This window comes from Bactrocera oleae, chromosome 5 (genome assembly GCF_042242935.1).
Source record: "Bactrocera oleae isolate idBacOlea1 chromosome 5, idBacOlea1, whole genome shotgun sequence".
In the NCBI taxonomy this organism is placed as follows: domain Eukaryota; kingdom Metazoa; phylum Arthropoda; class Insecta; order Diptera; family Tephritidae; genus Bactrocera; species Bactrocera oleae.
Genome location: NC_091539.1, coordinates 31,125,827 through 31,145,854, shown reverse-complemented (window position 1 = coordinate 31,145,854; position 20,028 = coordinate 31,125,827). Strand labels below are relative to the sequence as shown.

The 20,028-nt window shown below is 33.0% G+C and overlaps 1 protein-coding gene across 4 annotated transcripts in view; it reads right to left on the bottom strand.

The window, feature by feature from the left end:
• The window catches only part of cac (calcium voltage-gated channel subunit cacophony), a 161,945-nt gene that overhangs the window by 105,982 nt on the left and 35,935 nt on the right, over positions 1–20,028 (bottom strand). For 3 of the 4 annotated variants that reach the window (XM_070110461.1, XM_070110463.1, XM_070110462.1), the window contains exons 3-4: positions 6,379–6,697; positions 6,107–6,246 (exon numbers count right to left, since the gene is read on the bottom strand). In XM_070110461.1, coding sequence (XP_069966562.1) covers positions 6,107–6,246; positions 6,379–6,697 — 459 coding nt within the window. Of the gene's footprint in view, positions 1–4,334; positions 4,436–6,106; positions 6,247–6,378; positions 6,698–20,028 lie in introns of all 4 variants that reach the window. The other variant, XM_070110464.1, reaches the window with a different exon arrangement.

Here is a 20,028-nt window from a genome sequence, read left to right as displayed (position 1 = left end):
TCTAATACATAACATCTGAGCAATGGTTCAAAGATATATGTGACTAAAATTATGTTCGATTCCTCATTAACAAAAAAAAATTTCTATTGTACTTTTTTCTGTTTAACACATTATTTTAGAATCTTAATCGGTTTCCAACATTTACCATTTTAAACCATAGATAGGAAAAAACAGTACACAATATGGATTAGCGACATATTTTGACACGAAATTTTACGTGGTAAAATTTGAGCAAACATAGAATATTTTCGAAGTTAGAAAAATCTGAAAAGCATTAAAAAAAACTTTTCTGAAAAATTTTAGTTAGTCAATTTAGACAAATATTGCAATAGCGCTACCATCCTCCGGAAAAGCAAACAAAAATATGTTCCAAAGTGAAAAGTGTTTGTTAAGGCTTTAATCTCAAATTTAAGAATAAAAATGTAAGCTATTGAGAAAGTTACACTGATCTAAATTTAACAAAATGTGTGACAAAGGTCAAGCGCTTGGTAGTGTTCTGTTTATTATTTCTGTACATATCGTTGCTTTGTAGGACATTTTCTGAAAGCAAAGTAATCATACCTTTAACATTCTTTATCAAAGCTCAATCCTGATGGCATCTGCTTAGGGTGTTATTAAACGCCTAAGCTCATTTTGAACAGAAATTAGTGGAGTAGTATTTTTGCTGAATACTTATATAAAACAAATAAAGAGGGGCTAAGTTCGGGAGAAGAATTTCACACTCTTCAAGGATTAAATCCGGGGAAATACCTTCAGGTGTGCAGGTTCAGGTTGGCAAATATTTATATTAAACAAGTTAGAAAGGGCTAAGTTCGGGTGTAATCGAAAGTTCATACTCTTGCAACTTTCAAGGATCAAATCCTGGGAAATACTTTCAGGTGTGGGCAAAATTTCATATTAAAAAGTGTTGCGAAAAAATTCATAATTCATTATTCGACGAAGTCATGAATGAATTACGATCAAATTTGGTATTTTCTTGAGTTATATTATAAGTCATAGTTTTATTACTATATTTTACTTGCCGTCAGCGAAATTATATTAAAATCATACTCAACTGAGATATACAAGTATCTGACATAAACTTAACCGAAGAGGTTAAATATTGAGTTGATGTGCAAAACGTCAACCAGAAGATCGAAATTGATGATATTAGATATATTAGGATATGAGATTAAGACCAAAGTCTAGACCAACTCCCATCATGTTAAGTCATTTGTTAGAATAATGGAAATTATTATATCTTGTATAATATAATTTCACATATTTAACTAATGTACAAGGTGCGTTCCAAAGTAAACAGTACAAAAGTAACAAAGTAAACTCTAGTGGCGCCATCTATATGTCGACTAGTGAGCTAGAATCTGCTATCCTTTATCGACTTCCAGTAAAAATTTGATGACATTTATTCTATTGGAAGTGAAGTTGTTGCGTTTTAAGTGTCAGTATGTTTTTGTCATCGGTGCAAAAATGAGCTTCGAACAAAGAGCCAACATTAAATTTTGGTTTTAAAATTGGTAAAACTTTTACCGAAACGTTTCAATTGATGAAACAAGTTTATGGCGATGATTGCCTATCCAGTAGCAGAGTGCAGGTGTGGTTTCAACGTTTTCAAAGTGGTGAGGACATAAATGACGATGAGCCGAAACCCAAAAAATCGCGCCTGGAGAAGTCAAAAGTGAAGCCAATGCTGATTTGTTTTTATGATTCCAAGGGTATTGTCCACAAAGAATTTGTTTCACCCGGCCAAAACGTTAATGCGGTATTCTACCTTGGAGTTTTGAAGCGTTTGGTGCGACGTATTCGACGTGTTCGGCCCGAATATCGCGAAGATGGAAGTTGGAGTTTGTTGCACAATAATGCTTGTGGTCGATTATTTGATCAAAAATCACATTTTAACAATCAACCACTCCCCGTATTCACCTGATATGGCACCGTGCGACTTCTATCTTTTCGGAAAAATGCATTTGCCGACGAAAGGAAAGCGTTATGCAGACGTATAGCCATTCAAAAGGCTTGCACCGGCATACTGGCGGCCATACCGGGCTACGAGCTAAAACACTCGTTCGACATGCTTTTGGACCGTGCAAAAAACTATATTAAAGCAGAAGGAGATTATTTTGAATAAGATTAAGTGATTTTGTCGATAAAACCATTTGTTCTGTTTTTTTTTATATATATATTTTATATCATACATATTGACCGATGTATACGGTATACGGAAATTTGAAAATCTTTCATGAGGTATATGGGAGATTAATACGATTTTATATATTTTTGCCATTACTTTATATTATTAATACAAACAAATGCCCTCTGAGTTTCATTAAGGTACCTCCAGTACCGTCAACAATATATAAGAAATAAACCGAATGTTTGAAAATCCTGATATTAGGTTAAAGGGGGCTAGTGCAAGTTTTCACCCGATTTGATCCATTTAGACACAGAGTTGCACCGTTAGGAGGAAAACACGCTAACTCATATATTGGCCAATATATGGGGCATAAAGTCAACCGGATGTTCGAAAATGTTTCTACTAGGTTCTAATTTCTATATTATATCTCAAACATTGACCGATATTTTCGGTAAAAAGCAGGGCTGCAAACCAGTTTTGAATCTAACCGGTTTTCGAACCGAACCGTTTTTATTTTAAAATGCGAAAACTGTACCCGAAACAACCGGACTAAAAAAAATGGTTCAGTTCGGTTGAAAATGAAAAGCCCCAATGAGCATTTTCAAGTTAAATAATATACGACGTGCTTTAAAATGCAACCCTTATGATAAGCGCCAAAAATTTGCTTGAATGCAAAACCATGAGATATCATTTTTCACTGTAATTTCAAATTATCGCGTATGTGTTCTCAGAAGGTTGGCAGATTTAAAGTTATTATTTTTGAAATGAGTGTGAATCCAGTACACAAAAGCTTTTATTTTGACAAAAATTATTATACTAGTGAGTGAATACTTTGCAAATGTATAATGAAAGAAAAACACACAAAAAATTCGGCAAGACGGCGACGTTTCGGAGAAGATAGGTCGCGAAATTTCGAAGAAATTCCAGAAGCACCCAACATTAAAGTTTCTTTCATTGATTGTGTCATGCTACATATGTACAAGTATATATGGTTTCGCCAATTTTCGATTGAAGATCAATATCACGCACTGTAACATGGAAATGTCAAAGTAATATTACATACCAAATTTGGTCGATATCGATGTAAATTTTAATGTCCCTGATGCATTTAGTTATTGATTTATCGCACTTTTAGTAGTTTTTAGCAAAATGGGAGTGGGGTGGTTATCATCCGAATTCACCTATTTTCACGATGGGGCAAGAGAAGTCGAAAGGATTTGCCCTGTACAAATGTGGGTGATATAGGTTAAATGGTTCGAGAGATGTTTACATTAAACCTATTAGGGGACGGGGACACGCACACTTTTTAAAATTTTACCAACCACAGGTGCCTCTTATTATATCGATTCGTTGTACCAAGTCTGAATTCTGTGTCTTAATTGATGGCTTAGTTGTGGCACTTTACACGTTTTTCATTAATCACGTTTTGTGGACGTGGCACTGGTGCGATTACGCCCATCTACGAACTCGTCCAAGGAACACGTGTACAAAGTTTCATTTAGATATCGTTAAGATATCCCAAGTTTTACTTAAGTTATCGCTTGCACGGATGAACAGACGGACATCATTTACATATATATATATATAACCCTATACCTAACTCGATTATTTTTAAGTGATAGATATGACTGTTAGGTGAGCAGAACTATTATATTCTGTAGCAACATGTTGCAAGAGTATGAAAATTCAAGCGGTATGATGTTCAAGTTACTAAGGACACTTAAGCAGGTGGCCATCGTATTAATTATCGTTAGGAACGATCTCAAAAAATGATAGTGTCGGGATTCGATAATATTTGATGTTGGCCAATTTGGATAATGCGTTATATTTAATTTTTTTTTAACTTCAATACTAACAACCAAAGATACATATCGATGGTATTTGCTTAAAATTTAGCACTTAACGCGAGTTGACGTCTTTGAACACATTTCTCTATGAACTTGTGATGCTTGCGAACTAGTTAAATAATTTTATGATCTTTTTAAATTAATAACCACATAAACATAGATAAATTTAGGTATGCCAATATTTTTTTAGCTCAGCACTAGAATTTCTCTATAAGAAATTTAATAAACTTTCTTTAAGATGTATTCTTATAAAAATGTTATCTAGGTAAATTGCTATGTTCTGGCCTACTAAAATAGTATTTAAGTACGTTTCCTGTGATAGCTATGTATATGTACACGTACGCTAGAACGCTTACTTGGAATTCTTGAAACGAGTTTGAGAGGCCGGAGTACACGAAACGACCGCAACATACGCAGATCGACATCTATATTAGCCTCGGCGAAGATCGTCATAGCGCTACATACCCACCACACGCCCAAGCACACGTGCGCACACACCCACATACAATGGAGGTCATGCATGCATTGCAATTATTTTTTGTTTTTTATATTTTAATAGCGTGCAAGAATTTGTATGTAATTAGTTGTTAGATTAGCATCGATCATCAGCATATTTGTGTGCAATGGTGTTTGGGGTTTTGATTTTGGCAATAATAACGTCACGATTTTTGCAGTTGTAAAATTAATAATTGGCAAATAAATTACCAAGAAAAATAATAACCAAAACAAAAACCGAAAGTTAATTTTTTCAAACACAATCAAGTGTACATACATACACACAATATAGTTGTAAAAATACGTATATTTATAAAATTTAAAATAAGGTGGAAGAGAAGCGTAGATAGAATACATAGATTAAATTTAGTGATTTTTTATGAGATTTTTGTATAATAATACCTTTATAGTAATAGTTTTAATAACAAAAATATTTTCGGATACATTCTTAGTTGGCTACTGGAACCTAGTAGCTGGAACTTAAGTGGAGTTCTTAATGCTACAATTTATATATATTTTTACGGTTTTAGAAATATGCAGTGCTTTTTGCGGACTTCTGGCGTATTCTTTGGAAACCTTGAAATATTTTTCCACCATCGGATTCAGAACTTTAAGCTATAACAGTATTGTTTACAGTTAAGACCCTTTCAGTGTGTTTATACAGTGGCAGTAAGGTGTCGTCGGTGGAGTTGACGAACTTCAAAAAGGTTGTGCATAATGACTTTCTGTTCGGACATTTTAAAAACCCCCGAACAGAAATCGCGTTATCGAGAAGGTAAGAAATGATGGGAAAGTATCATCGCTGTTAATGAAAAATTGGGGTGCGTTCGAGATGGCAATCACGACAGCAGTGTTGAAAATTTGTCAAAGTGTCAAATTCTGCGTGAATTTCTTGCAACATTTGCCACAGCATCACGTTCTACTGTCACTTTTTGCACGCAATTTTCGAAATAATCAGAAAAACTAAATTTACGACGGCGATGGTTTTCGATCGCAGAAGAAGCGGTTAATGCACTCAATTCGCGTGTTTCGAAATAGTGAAATAAAAACGTCTACGATTTGACATTTTGAATGCGATTGAAGCTTTTTTAAGGGAAATTTTAGAATTAAAACCTCACCTAACTATACACTTTCAAAATGAAATGTAGAAGATCAATATTACGCAGAGCTTTTTAACGATTGATGGTTGAGGGAGAGCGGATTAAAAACAAAATTTCTCCACAATGGTCTCTTACCGTACGTACATATATTAAAGATTAAAAATATATTTATAGTATTGCAAGTTTTATACGCAATTTACAAGCAAGTTTATTCCTAACCGAAAAAGTCATTGAGTTATAAACCGAAGGAGAAATCCATATAGTTGCAAGAACAAGGCAATGCAGCAACAATAGAACATGCTTACAATTATGAGTTATATGATGATAATAAAAAAGGGTGGCTGTTTTATGTGAATATTTTACGTGTTATTAGGTAATATTACTTATATACATATGTTGTAAATGTTAAAATAAATAGATCGTGTGAGATCCATTCAGAAAACCCATCGCCAAGTATTTTTGTAAGTATTGAAACAGCAACAACAACAATAAGTGTTTTATTCAAGTGTTCACAATGAAATCAAAATATTTACCCCGTTACTACGACGATAAAATCCATGATGTTCCAAATATTCCTGAGGTAGGAGTGTTTATGCAAAACAAGCCCTAGGGCAAGGATCTTGAGCGATGCTTCTACACAGAAAATGCATAAAAAATAGGTCTCCGTTTTTTCCTAGATTCGTAAAAAATAGATGTGGTGTATTTATTTTTAAATTATTGTAAAAGTAATAACAATTATATCCACTGTTGAAAACTTCGCATTCAAAGCGTGAATATAGAATTTAATAAGTGGAACTTAACTCACCAGTTTCAGAGCCAATACTGTTTTATCACTCCCAGGCAAATGTTCTTCTAAAGCCAACACAACACAGTTGGCAATGATTGTCAATAACACAGCATACTCGAAGGGCGGCCATTCAATGATGAATCGTGTGTATTTTCTAATTGGGTTATCCTCAGTGAGGATAAATAATGATGTTGGACCACCACCGGGTGGTGTGTCGTCTTTCTTTGGGCCACCCATTCTATCAGCTAAGCGATGGGCTCCCCTTCGACCCGAGTGCCCCCCGCTTGTGGAGCCCTGTTGATGCCCTGCTAGCGCCGCTTCCTGAGCCGCTGCCAACCTGTAAAAATGTATTTAGCTTACGATCAGAATTCTTTCATAAAGAGTAAGGTTAGAATGTTAAGGTTTAAATACAATCTCATTTAATTATATAATATAAACGGATATTTTTATTTTAAATATTTTTCATTCTGTTCCAGAATTAGGTGTGTGCAAGGATTTCTATAAATATTGATGAGCTGTAATGAAATTGGGTTTATTTTGCCTTTTGTTAGATAATACACGAGATTTAGATATAACGTATCATGTTTAGCAACCAATTCACTTATGAAGTTCTGATAATGTAAGTAACGCCTCGAATACAATAATACTCTTCGCAGATGCATTGTTAATAATGCATATAAAAGGCTATGAAAAGATTCTTATCTTGATTTTGAGGAATCATTTTGATGAGTTTGAATGACAGCTGAATGCTATAGTAGTCTGATCAGAACAATATATTCTGAGAATATATCGATTCTTCGGATAATAAAATATGCCAAATTTCGGGAAAATACCTTGTAAAATAAAAAAGTTTTACATACGACGTCTTGAGTTTGATTGGTCAGTTTGTATGACAGCTACATATTTGCTATAGTAGATCGATAACTCAAAATTTGAGAGACTAGTTCGCGTATTCGCGCAGATCTAAACAGGCTAAATCGACTACGCTCGTCACGCTGATTATTTATACGTAGGTTGCTTTTATATTTCGGAATTTGGCAACCTAAGTGTTTCAATATGGTAATTCCCAACTGTTTGGTAAAGTTTGACATTTTTGAATTTATACATAAAACGTTTTGACATACGAGCGCTTTTTGCGTTCTTTACAGTAACTTTAAATGTTCACCCCAGTCAAAAAATGGAGCTAAACCGTGAACATTTTCACACGATTATTTTATACAACTTTCAAAGTGGATTTACTCAGCACTTAATTTAATTTTTGGCGATGAAGCTCCATGAAGGACCAGTGTTTATCGATGGTATGGTGAATTCAATTGAGGTCGTAGATTACTCCAAGATGAATTTCGTGAAGGTCGTCCAAAAGCAGTTCTTGCTCAGGGAAGAGCATTTGTGCATGACATGGGTGTTAGTTTAGATTTCATACATATCTCTCTAACTACTAAATCTTTATTAACTAGGCTTTTTGAAAACGTTTCCTATTATGACTTCAAAAAAATAATACGGAAAATGAGGTAATAGCAATGCCCAATCAGCAACGCAGATTATGGTAACTATATAAAGGAAAACGTCAGAAGCATTTATTTGACTGTAAAGATAACACGTGAAGTTTAAACATGAACTTATGAAGAAATTGGATATCCATATCCATCTCGACCAATTTTAACCAAGCACAATACATAAAATCTCTTTGATATTCTTATATTACTATTTGAAAACAGGTGAAATTAGACAATCGCGCCCTCTTAAGTTGAAAATTTCATCTGACTTTTCAACTTCCCAATATTTATGAAAATAAATCAAGCAAGAAAGAAGGGGTCGAAATAAAACAAACAATGCCTCTCAAGGTGTGGTAACTTTCATTTAAAATTGTCACAATTGGAATATAACTTACAAGCCCGTGTGGCGAATATGAGGACCTCAGCACCTTTCGTACAATATCAAGATACATGTCTTAACGAAATTGAAAAGGGCTCTTTTACTTTTAATGATATCTAAGGTGCCAAAAAGGAATAAAATCGGTTCAATACATCCTCAGCCTCATATTAATAATATATAATGGTTAGCGTCAAAAATGTGTCAAATCGCTAGCCCAATTACCCCAGCCCTCATATATTACATATAATTATTTTCATAATTATAGTGGGTGTTTAGCTAATAAGCTTATGTCAGTTAATATGAGAGTTATCTTAATGATCCTATACCCAGCCAAGTGTTGTATGTTATTATTTAATGATGATTTTACTTTATCTGAAAGCAGATCTGACTCCAATTTAAATCATTTAAACTACGGAGGCATTGCGTAGAATAGTTTCATCAATGTTGCATAAATTTTAAATAAAAATTGTGAGAGATGCTGCAACACGAAAAGTTGATTCGAAACATCTATCATGGAATATGGCCGAATGCCGGACATTTTGTAGTCTCACTTCTTCATCTGGCGCTGTGATATGGATGTTACATATATTTTTTTTTAACCGAACATTTTATACACTGGCAATTTGCATGGCACAAAGGCTGGGAAATTGGTAAAACTTTAATTTTATTATAATATCAAATATTTTGACCAATATAAACGGTTTAAAGTCAGATGGGAAGTCAAATGGCTTATTGGGTCTAGGAGAAAATTTGGACTGATTAAATTAACTTTTGCACTCACACATTGGAAGATAACTTCGGATAAAAGTCTACTAGAATAAATATAATCATTATATTTTGTATTTGAGAGTTGGGTAATTCGTATACCAATTTCACATATCTTTCAAAATAAGCTTTGCATTTCCAATATTATGCGTTCACTTAATTTTGCTAAAATATCCAGTTTATACAGTTTTTTGAAAATACCTACATATATATAAGAGTTGTACCCATATTTTTGGTAAATATCAACTATAGGCAAAGAGGACCACATCTTCGGTATCTGGAGACTTGAAAAGCTATGGTTCGATTTCGACTGTGTTTGGTCGTAAGATGGTATATTTTTGGATTACTATTTACTCAAAATTTTATTCCCATAATTTTTTTGGGGGCTTCATTTTTCTTCTGTGTAAGGGAAGCTTCACATGGAATTTGAAATTTTTAAAATATTAACACCCGGATCTCACATATAACTAGCTGGCGTTAGTTTTATTTAATTCACCTCATTTTCAGTTAGTACTCTCATTCAAAAGACGGCTGTTAAAATTTCATGACATTTTATTCATTAGTTTGCTAGTTGTTGTGCTAAGAGTGACGCTGCTTTTGTTATTTTAAAACCAATGGATGATAAAAATTTCGTGTTTTAATTTTCCACTGCTTTTTAAGGGAAAAAATACCGTTCAAGTAAAGCAATGGCTTGAAAAGTGTTATGGGGATTCAGCGCCATCAGAAACCACAATAAAACGTTAATTTGCTGACTTTAAACGTGGTCGTAGGGACACCAATGATGTATAACACAGTGGAAGTCCAAATGAGGCTGTAACACCAGAAACCATAAAAAAAATCCACTTAATAGGAAAGTGAGGTTGCGTGATATAGCTGACATCGTAAAGATTAAAACAGAAAGTGCTGGCTTCGTATTGCATGAGCATTTGTCTATGAGAAAGCTCTGTTCAAAGTGGGTGTCGCAATTGCTGACTGTTGACCAAAAACAGCAACGTGTTAATGATTCGGAGTAGTGTTTGGCCATGTTTAAACGTAACTAACCGGAATTTTTACGCCGATATGTGATAATGGTCGAAACCTGAATCCATCCCTGCACTACGAAATCAAAACGATCGTCATCTGAGTGCAGCTGGTGAACCTCTTACAAAGCACCCGAAAGCACAACAATCAGCTGGAAAGATTATGGCATCGGTATTTCGAGATATGAAAGGTGTAATATTTATCAACTATCTTGAGAAGGGAAAAGCCATCAAGAGTGAATATTATATAAACTTATTGGAACGTTTGAAGTCCAAAATTGTAAAACAGCGATCGCATATGGCAAATTTTGTTTCATCTAGACAACTCATCGTATCACAAGTCAATCAAAACAATGACAAAAATGCATGAATTTCATTTTGAATTACTGTCGTATCCACCTTATTCTCCAAATTTAGCTCCCAGCGTTTGATGGTTGTTCGCAGACCTCAAAAAAATGCTTGCCGGTAAGAATAAATGAAAATGAGGCCTATTTTGATTCAAAATACAAATAATTCTACAAAAGTAAATGGTGGTGTTAGAGTGACGCTGGAATGATTGTGTTGCTCCTGATGGAGAATATATTGATGATTAAAGCAAATTTTTAACAAAACAACCATGTTTTCTTTGTTAGGCCCGGGCCCTTTGTGTTAAAATATTATTAAATAGCTGTGGTTTTTGTCCGAATTTACCCATAATGCCCACCTTAAGGACATACATTTTAGGTAATTTTTGAAGTGTGGTAAAAAAAGGCAATTCATATCTTCAGTATCCATTTCTTATTAGTTACTTATTAACGATTAAGTAGGTTAAGCAGATCCCAAGATATGGGGTTTCACCCAAAAGTGGGCGGTGCCACGCCCACTGACTAATTTTGAACGCGCTTCTTATAAAGCCATTTCATACCATCGCAGAGATAAAATTTAATGTCTCTGGCGTGTTTAGTGATTGATTTATGGCGCTTTTAGTAGTTTTTAACAGTACCGTTATATGGGGAGTAAGTGAGGTTGTCAACCGATTTCATCCATTTTAACACTGTCGATAGACGTATTAAAAATATTTGTTCTCAGTGAATTTTGTTCATTTAGCTTTAGTGGCCGAGGAGATATGCACATTAAACCTATTAGGGACGGGACCACGCCCACTTTTTAAAACAGTTTTAAACTGCAGATGCCCCTCTCTAATGTGATCCTGTATACTAAGGTGAAACGAAAAAAATAATTTTTTTTGTTTAGCCTGAGGGTTAAATTTGTAGATTATAAAAAAACATCACTTTTAAAATAAAGTTTCGAGTTCAAATTTTTATTTCGTACAAATTTTTTTTATAAGTGTTCTAGAAGCTGTGGAGAGTCCTCTTTCTTAAAAAAGTTTTCAAAAATATTTTTGTGGTTATTATTGGAGTTTTAAAAAAAAGTCAAAAAAAAATTTTTTTCGCTCCACCCTACTGTATACCAAATAACAGTCTTGTATCTTGTTGTGGAGCTTAGTTATGGCAATTTATTTGTTTTTGATTAATGGCGATTGTGGTCCGATTACGGCCATCTGCAATACCAACCGTCTTACGGTACCCGGTTTCATAAAGATATCTCAATTTCAACTCAAGTTACAGCTTGCACAGACGGACGAACGGACTGACAGTCAACTGGAATTCAGCTCGTCTCTTCATCTTGATCATTTATATATACATAACCCTATTACTAACTCGATTAGTTTACAAGCAACCGTTAGGTAAACAAAAGTACACTACTCTGTAGCAACGTGTTGCGAAAGTATAAAAGGAGAACCTAGTGGTGTAGTCGTAATTATGTTGTAATATATTTTACTTAAGCATAGCTCAAACTATTTTCTTCTTAAATTCAAAGATATTTTAAGGTAACAAATTTATAGAAAAAGCAATTAAGGGTTAAGTTCGGGTGTAACCGAACATTTTATAATAATACAAAATTTCAACTAATATTGGGATAATATTACGCACCAAATTTGGTTGAAATTGGTGTCGTTGGTATTGGTATTATATCTTAACCGATCTTCGAGGAATAATGAACCCTAAACTAAGCCTTCACATTAATGTGGCAGCTAGCAAGGCTAAACTTCTGGCATTTGTGAAGCCATGGTCAAAAAGCCATAGTGTATATTTAAAACATATATTTAAGTTGATTCTTGAAAATGTTTCTTCTTTTTGCTTTAACAAGTATACATAGGAATTAGCTTTACAATCTTCTCTATTACACTAGTCGCCTAAAGTTGCAAATAAAGAATGCTTAAGTGGTCGCGCGAATATTGGTATATATACGTGGTATTTAGTTATAACGTATTGTCTAAATTTTATATTTAAAATATATCATATTTATCAGCAATATTGATTTTTACTGCTGCAACAAATTGTTTAAATACCTCCTCAAGTTGTCCATATACGCGAAGATTGGTGTCGATGTGTAAATATTTCTGGACACATTGTAAAATCTGTCCAGAGATTTGGAAATTTACATAACATATAAAAATGATTTTGTGAAAGAATTATAGATTGACATATGGCGAAAAATTTGGAAAATTTTATATCAAATTGATTTCCTGGAGGAACGAACCAAATTTGCATCACTGTGATAGACATTGGAAAACTTAAAAAAAAAATGTTTCTTCCATCCTGTGACTTCCTCCCACGAAAATTTTACCTACTAGTATATCTAGTTTAAAAATTCGTTTGACATCAGTACAATTTGTGTTCAATACTGCTGAGCACGGTAAATTATTCAACTTAACTATTATTTTGATGATGTTTTATTTTATTGACGTTTTGTTCTATAGATCCAAATACAATGAAAGTTGTCGAATAGAATTTTTCATAAGAGCTTGCATAAATTGTATGCGTATAAGTACACACATTTTAGCGTAATGGCACAATTGTTTTACAAAATATAATCACGCTTTTGTAAAAATGTTCTTTTTTGATTTCCTTGCCTTATTCACTCATTTCTGCATTATTAACAACATTATATATTACAATTACACCATAAAGAAGTAAATCATCTGATATTGCACACATGAGATTTCCAGAATTTTGTGCAATGCATACAAAACGTACAACAAGACTGAATATGGTGGCATCATTCAGCCGTTAAATATGGGCTACCAGTAACAAGAGCATGCACATACGCCAAAAAGTATGCAATTCGGCATGAAATTACGCTTTGCTAGCGTGCAAATTGTATTTGCTCTTGTTACTGCTCTTATTGCCTCCCTAGGCGTTCGTCAACTGTAACAAAAACCAAATTTTCGAAAACAATAAAAATCACAACAACACTCTTAAAGTCATTCCATAAGCTTATGTTGCCATTCTAACGGTATACATAATTTCGGCATTGAAAAGATTGATGCGGCTAAGGCGCTCCTATAACCCACTTACAGCAGCAATTACAATAACAAAAGATGATGTGGCGCCTATGATGCGGCGCTTGTCGCCGAAACTTGCTAATACACTAAGAGTGCGGCTTATTTATTACTTCTGACGCAGCGACTGCTTCATCCGCTACTCCGCCTGGAAGGCCAAGAGGCATCTATATATGCATGTACATAAGCACTATATGTATTTCGATTCGACCGACTTCAGTACTGGTATTGAAATTAAGCAAGCCAGAGTTTTACCCTAAAAATTAAGCGACGCACTTGTTTGGTCCATTGCTGTTGCCGACTGGTACAAGCCCGAATGGTGTGATTTTTACAGACTTGCAGACTCCGATTCGAACGTGTGAGTGTGTGTAGAGTGCATATATATTAATATTTATACATATGTAAATTCGCATATGTAAGAATACATATTAATTCATACTTAAATACATAAATACATGTACCATATAAATATATATACAGCGGCAAGTGTAGATTTTCTTAGCTGAACCTACAAAGCACGACACCGCGTCGCTACTGCCGCTATTAATAATACAAAATATATATATATATATATTATTCCATTACATACATAAAGACATATAGACAAGTGCATATATATCTGTACCAAATATTTCTATGTAAATAATTGTTACAAACTTTTCGTTTATCACTTTTTGTGCTCAGCAAGAACTCTGTTTGTTCTTGATTTTATTTTCATCAATGGATTATTAGACGGAGTTTTCGTAGCGCACTACCAAGAATGATAATAAAAAAATATAATCACACTAATCACATGCTTCTTATAGCTCTCATTTTAATTATAGAACAACTTCGCTGATAACCAAGAAAAAACTTTAACTTAAACTGCACCGAAGCTAACGCAGATATATGCTATAGTATTCCGATCTGAAGGCAAGGCAATAGTTGCTTAGTAATCTACGTCAAATTTCGGGAAAACATTGTTACAAGTTCGCGTATATATAGAGAGACAGACAGACAGATGGACTTGGCTAAATCGACTCAGACACATGTTACACTAATCATTTACATATATACCTTTTAGGGTCTTCAATGCTTTCGGCTGGGTATTACAAACGCCATGGCAAACTTAGGGTACATAAGAATATATTTATTCACCATATGCGGTCATTTTAATTTGTTAGAGGAATATTCTCTTGAGAGAGCATACTCATATTCACAACTTAATGCATGTGCATAGTAATACCCTGTAGACGCACACAAGGTACATATTTAAATATGCTTTAAGTAAATAAAAATGAAAATACATACATATTGAAGTATACCCACATCTGTCGTTTTGCTCATTTATACCCTTAACAGTATAATTACTCGAGTACTCAAACAACAATTCACTTTCAGTAGCTGCATAAGTAATGGAAAATCCTAATCCTCTCACACCTTTCTTGAGTACTCACTTCACTAAGTGAAGCAATTAATGTAAAGATATTAAAAGGATATTATCTTAGCAGTTTTAGCTGCATATGTTTACTTTCTATCGAATTGTAGAAAGGAGAGTACTTTTTAATTTTAATAATATTTTCATATCCTAAAAAGTTTATTGAGACTGTGATACCTGCGTATAAGTCTGACATCTTTGCTTTGTGCCAAAGCCATAGTTTACAATAAATCACTAGTCTTATGGAAAGGCTTGACGTAATATTTTTGGGGAAACTCCTTAATGGATCAGTTTGAAGTTCTTTTCTCTAATCTGAAGTTTAATTTAGTGTTCTTGATCGCTTGTAGAGGCAGGTAAGGCCTTTATTGTTAAAATCATGTAGATCATATTTTGAACTAAGCATTCCGCTCATATGAGTATGTCATGAGTTCAGGCCTCATTCGTTAACATTTGATTTATAAGATCAACATAAAAAACCCAAATATTTACACTTACTAGATAATATCATAAAAAAATTATTATGAGGTAATTTTAAAGCTTAGCTGTAGACATTTTTGTTTCTGTGGTCGAGAAGTTTTAAATATCGACGTTTAAAAACTTCCTCGAATTTTTTCGCCCTTTGCGTTGAATGTATGGTAGGAGGATAAAAGTCCAGGAAATTACTTCAGGCGTTGGCAAAATTTTATATTGAAGGAAGTATTGATCCGATTCAACCAATTTTTGACACAAAGACATACTATTATCAAGAGTTTCATTTATTTATTTTATTATATAAATATATACTATATATCTTACACATTGACCGATATTTTCGGTAAAAAGTCAACTATAGACATTGGGGACCACGTATTCAGTACCTAGGGGCTTGAACAGTTTTGGTTCGATTTAGATAATTTTTGGTCACAAGGTGACATACTTTAAACGCATTATTCACGCAAAGAGAGACGTCCTTCAGATTCAGCTGCCGTTGACTTATAGTTTTTGAAGTAAAGCGTTAGGCAAAATTGGTGTCCCAATTGTAAAAATACACGAAATAGCAGATTCGAAGGCCATTGGGATGGGGCTGGCGATTAGAAGTAGGTCTAGGCAATGTCAGCTCTGCCAGGGTGATCATATCCATGCTTAAAAAGCATGTGTCGGAAGGAACAATAATAGGCACCTTTCGGCTCATAAGTATTGAAAAGCCTTTCACAGTAATTGTGAAAAGTTCTATGTTGTAAAGTATGGAACGCAAACAAAGGAGTGGGTCCCAGTGACGCATCATAAAACGGGTTTTTATAAAGGATAGGTATAATAATCCTCAGAATTACACAGATATAATAGTAAAGTACTGTTGGAGATAAACCATAGCAGAAAACCCGATGCTTTCGTTAAACTTTTAGAGGCAAAAAGGATACATACAAACCGTAAACCCGTTTTTTTTTTTAAGTTGAATTGTTGTCTAACTTCAGGTTTTATGTGGTATTACGGTTTTTAATTTTGTGCTAGTTGGGTTAACTAGAATAACATTCCTGCGATTATTTAGGAAAATATTAATACAAAATGGAAAACGGGTAAATAAACTATTTTATTTATAATCTTAAACTATTTGAATCACTTTTTTGGTACAAATACTTAGAAAAGTGAAAAATTTATTCCGCTGGTGGCAAAAAAAATCCAAAACATAAAGAGATATGCTACAAATTGAAAAGACTAAAAATAATATTGAAAGACATTGGAAGTTTTTTGAACATAAATAGTCGATAATATCTACTATTAATAGGAATATACTTTTTGAGTAAAATTAAATAATTTTTGTGTTTTTTTTCCTCTTTAGTTGCTTGTGTTTTATCCACTGTACACAAATAGGCGTTCATAACATTAAAACCTCCTTAACAACGATTAATATCATAGTCTAAGCTAGCCGAAAGTTGAATTCATTTAAACTGCATTTTTGATAACTACCGTCAGCAAAGAAACGGAGAATTTCATTTAGTAAAAAAACCAACTGATTCCTCATTTAAACGAAAATTACTTATGAACCTACAAAAAAATGTATTTAAAAGCCAATTAATTAACAATAAAAACTTGGCTTACTTGGTGCTAAGAAGTTCCATATAATGCAATAACTCAATTGAATTGTTTTATTTTTCGTTTAAAAAATTTCAGATATTTAATGATATGTCAAATCTTCTATTTCTAGGTTGGCAATACATAGAAATAATTTAGTAAAGGGTGTTTAGATATAAAGGTACACAATTAAGTGAAGAACTCATTATAATTCGATAAATTAAATTTAAGAACTGTATTAACAAATATCTTAAAACTTATGTATGGAGAACCTCCTCAATCAAAACATGTACATCCAACCCTGAACTCGTTTATATTCTAAAAATTACCCATATATCTATTTTGTTAGCGACTGTCCTATTTTAGTGGGCAATTACGTTTTATTAATACACTGCTTTTGCCTACATCCCTTCGCTTTTGCGCTTACGTATTATTTGTGGGACTAGAATTCAAAATCCAAGTCGAAATGTATTTGTTCCATTCCGTTTATGGGATACAGCATTTAAAACCAAAACAAATATAAATTTGGGTTATGGAAATATGTAATTTCGTGCGAAAAGAAATAAATACTCGTATGTAAAGGATATAACATATATTTCAACGAATATTTATGTGGTTAGTTCGTTAATAGCTTAATTCCGAAAAAATCGACCAAAGACCATAGCGAATTGATGATTCTGAGCAATGCGGATTATAAACAGAAAGTTTTGTGTTGTTGATGTGACAATAGATGATCATTTCACTCCTAAATTCGATTGACAGTCATTCGAGAGTCATTTCACAAATATCACCTATGTGCACATAAAATAACTTGAATCTACTGTTTTGAAAAGGGTAGAACATCAACAGCGACAGGTATAGCGTTATATACATATTATAAAAATTATTCTATATGTATTTCCTCCTGATTTACGGTTATGTGTTTGTTATTCATTCTGTTTATTACTTGCAACGGAATAAAAGAAGTTGCAAATTTATACGAGAAATCGTGGATGATGCCCATATTTTTACTTTTTTAATCATTTTCGCACTGTAATTAAAAACTATGTTTAGAACTAGAAAAATTTCGATATTCTAAAGCAAATATGTAAAATTTGGAGGATAACTTCGAAAAACGGAGTAATTTCTTTTTAAATCATGACTCAATCTCTCGAAATACATTGGTTTGGTCCAATACCCATGTAGAATGGTTGCGAACATTAATATTCAAACATTTTGATTTTCAATGGAAAATTTAATTTAATTTCATTGAATTTTTAATTTGTAATTTTATTATTAAATTTTTCTTTCTGATTTTGTAATTAAAATTTGATCAATTTGTTTTTTAATTTATAAATTAAAACATTTTTGATCAAAAATTGAGAAAATATTTTTAATTTATAAATTAGAGAAAAAAAAATAATGTTTCAAACTAATAGTTGGAATAAAGAGGAGTAAAAAGGGAAAGATTTACATATTCCTAACTGAAACAATATAATTAAAGGCTATTGAATATAAGTATTTTAATATTATTTTTAATTCGATTAATTAATGTTCAATATTATGCCAACATAAAAAAATCTGGTATTTTTTGCTTAAAAACATTTTTTTTACTTATGCGAGAAACTGTGCACCTACCGTCAATGTATCCAAATTCTGATGGTTTATAGAAGACCGCTTGGCCATAATTGTGCTACACCAGATGCACGACTACACTCATTTCTCCGGATTGACACGTCATTTACGTGGCAAGCAATCGACTATTTGACATTTAACACTGATGACACGAACAATTTAACGCGTTGATCGAAGAAGAAGATAAATACGAAGTGAAAATAACAGCGAAACTCGAAGCAGACGTTTACGGCGAAGAAAACTCTATTTTGCGAAATTAACGAAGGAATAGACACGTATATATTTGGTATTTTTGTTTGTAGCGAATCTCAAGCCATACAAAAATGACAAATTCAACTAAACGCCACTAAGCGCGTAAATGTTTACGTTTATATGTATGTACTGCAGATGTTACCGCAGCAATTGAAGATGTAAGTGCTTATATACGTAGTAGGCGGTAGGCGTGTGCAGTTGTTATTTACACAAGCTACGTAATGGACGATTTACACTAATTAGCTTCTGTTAATTTGTTGCTGTTGATGACTTGCAGCTATATTTCCCGTGCGTTAATGCCTATTTTTTGTTTAAGTGTTGTTTCTTATCGCCGTTGCATTGGTTATTATAGGTAAGATGAAACTTTTGGTTCGATGAATATACGGAATTTCTACCTTGTTGAATTTATTTACAATAACTTATTGCTTAAGCATTAATTATGTTGTATTATTATTAGTATTTATATCAGGTTTAGTTTAGTTTTTACTTTTGATTAATTTACTATTTCACTATATTAATATAATTCAATGCCACTATACGTCACCACTGTCGGCGGTAACCCAAGTTGAAGCTTACATTGACTTTCACCCGCTGATTTGTTTAATCTTTGTATTTAACATAAGTTGCAAACTCACAAATTTTCTGGTTATTTGCAAATTCAATGCGAGAGAAAATAAATCACAGAAATCACAGATTAATTAGAAAATTTTTATTTACACATATTTGGAATGTTGCTTTTCTTTTAATTTATTGCGGCTGAAAGTTGCTATATTTTTCAAATTCATTAGTAAACTTTAATTGCAATAAAATTTTTTGATCTACACGCTAAATTTTGCAATATTTATTTGTATATGTTTTTGCTTTTTAGGTAGTTTATAGTCGGCCTCAATTAGGCTAAGGTTGTTAGTTGTTGAATATTTACAGGAGTTGTTTGGTGATTATGATGAGTTGAGGTTTCATTTTACAGATGATAATTGCGACGATTTTGGCGATTTGCAAACATAAACACACGCACACACACTCACACCTACATACATTGGAGTATGTAGAGATATTGGAGCTTCATAATTTTTTTTATTTCACGCAATTTTTTAAATAATTTATTTTTTTTTATTGGGGAGGCAGTGGTGTGCGTGATACGCCTGGCTTTGATTTATTTATTTTATAAACAATTACTTGTATTTATTTTTGCACTTATTTTACTGTAAAAAATTTGAGTTTTCAACTTTTCTCTAACTGCTGCACGCTATTTTCAATTAATTCGGTGATTTCTGCTTCATGTATCTGTTTTT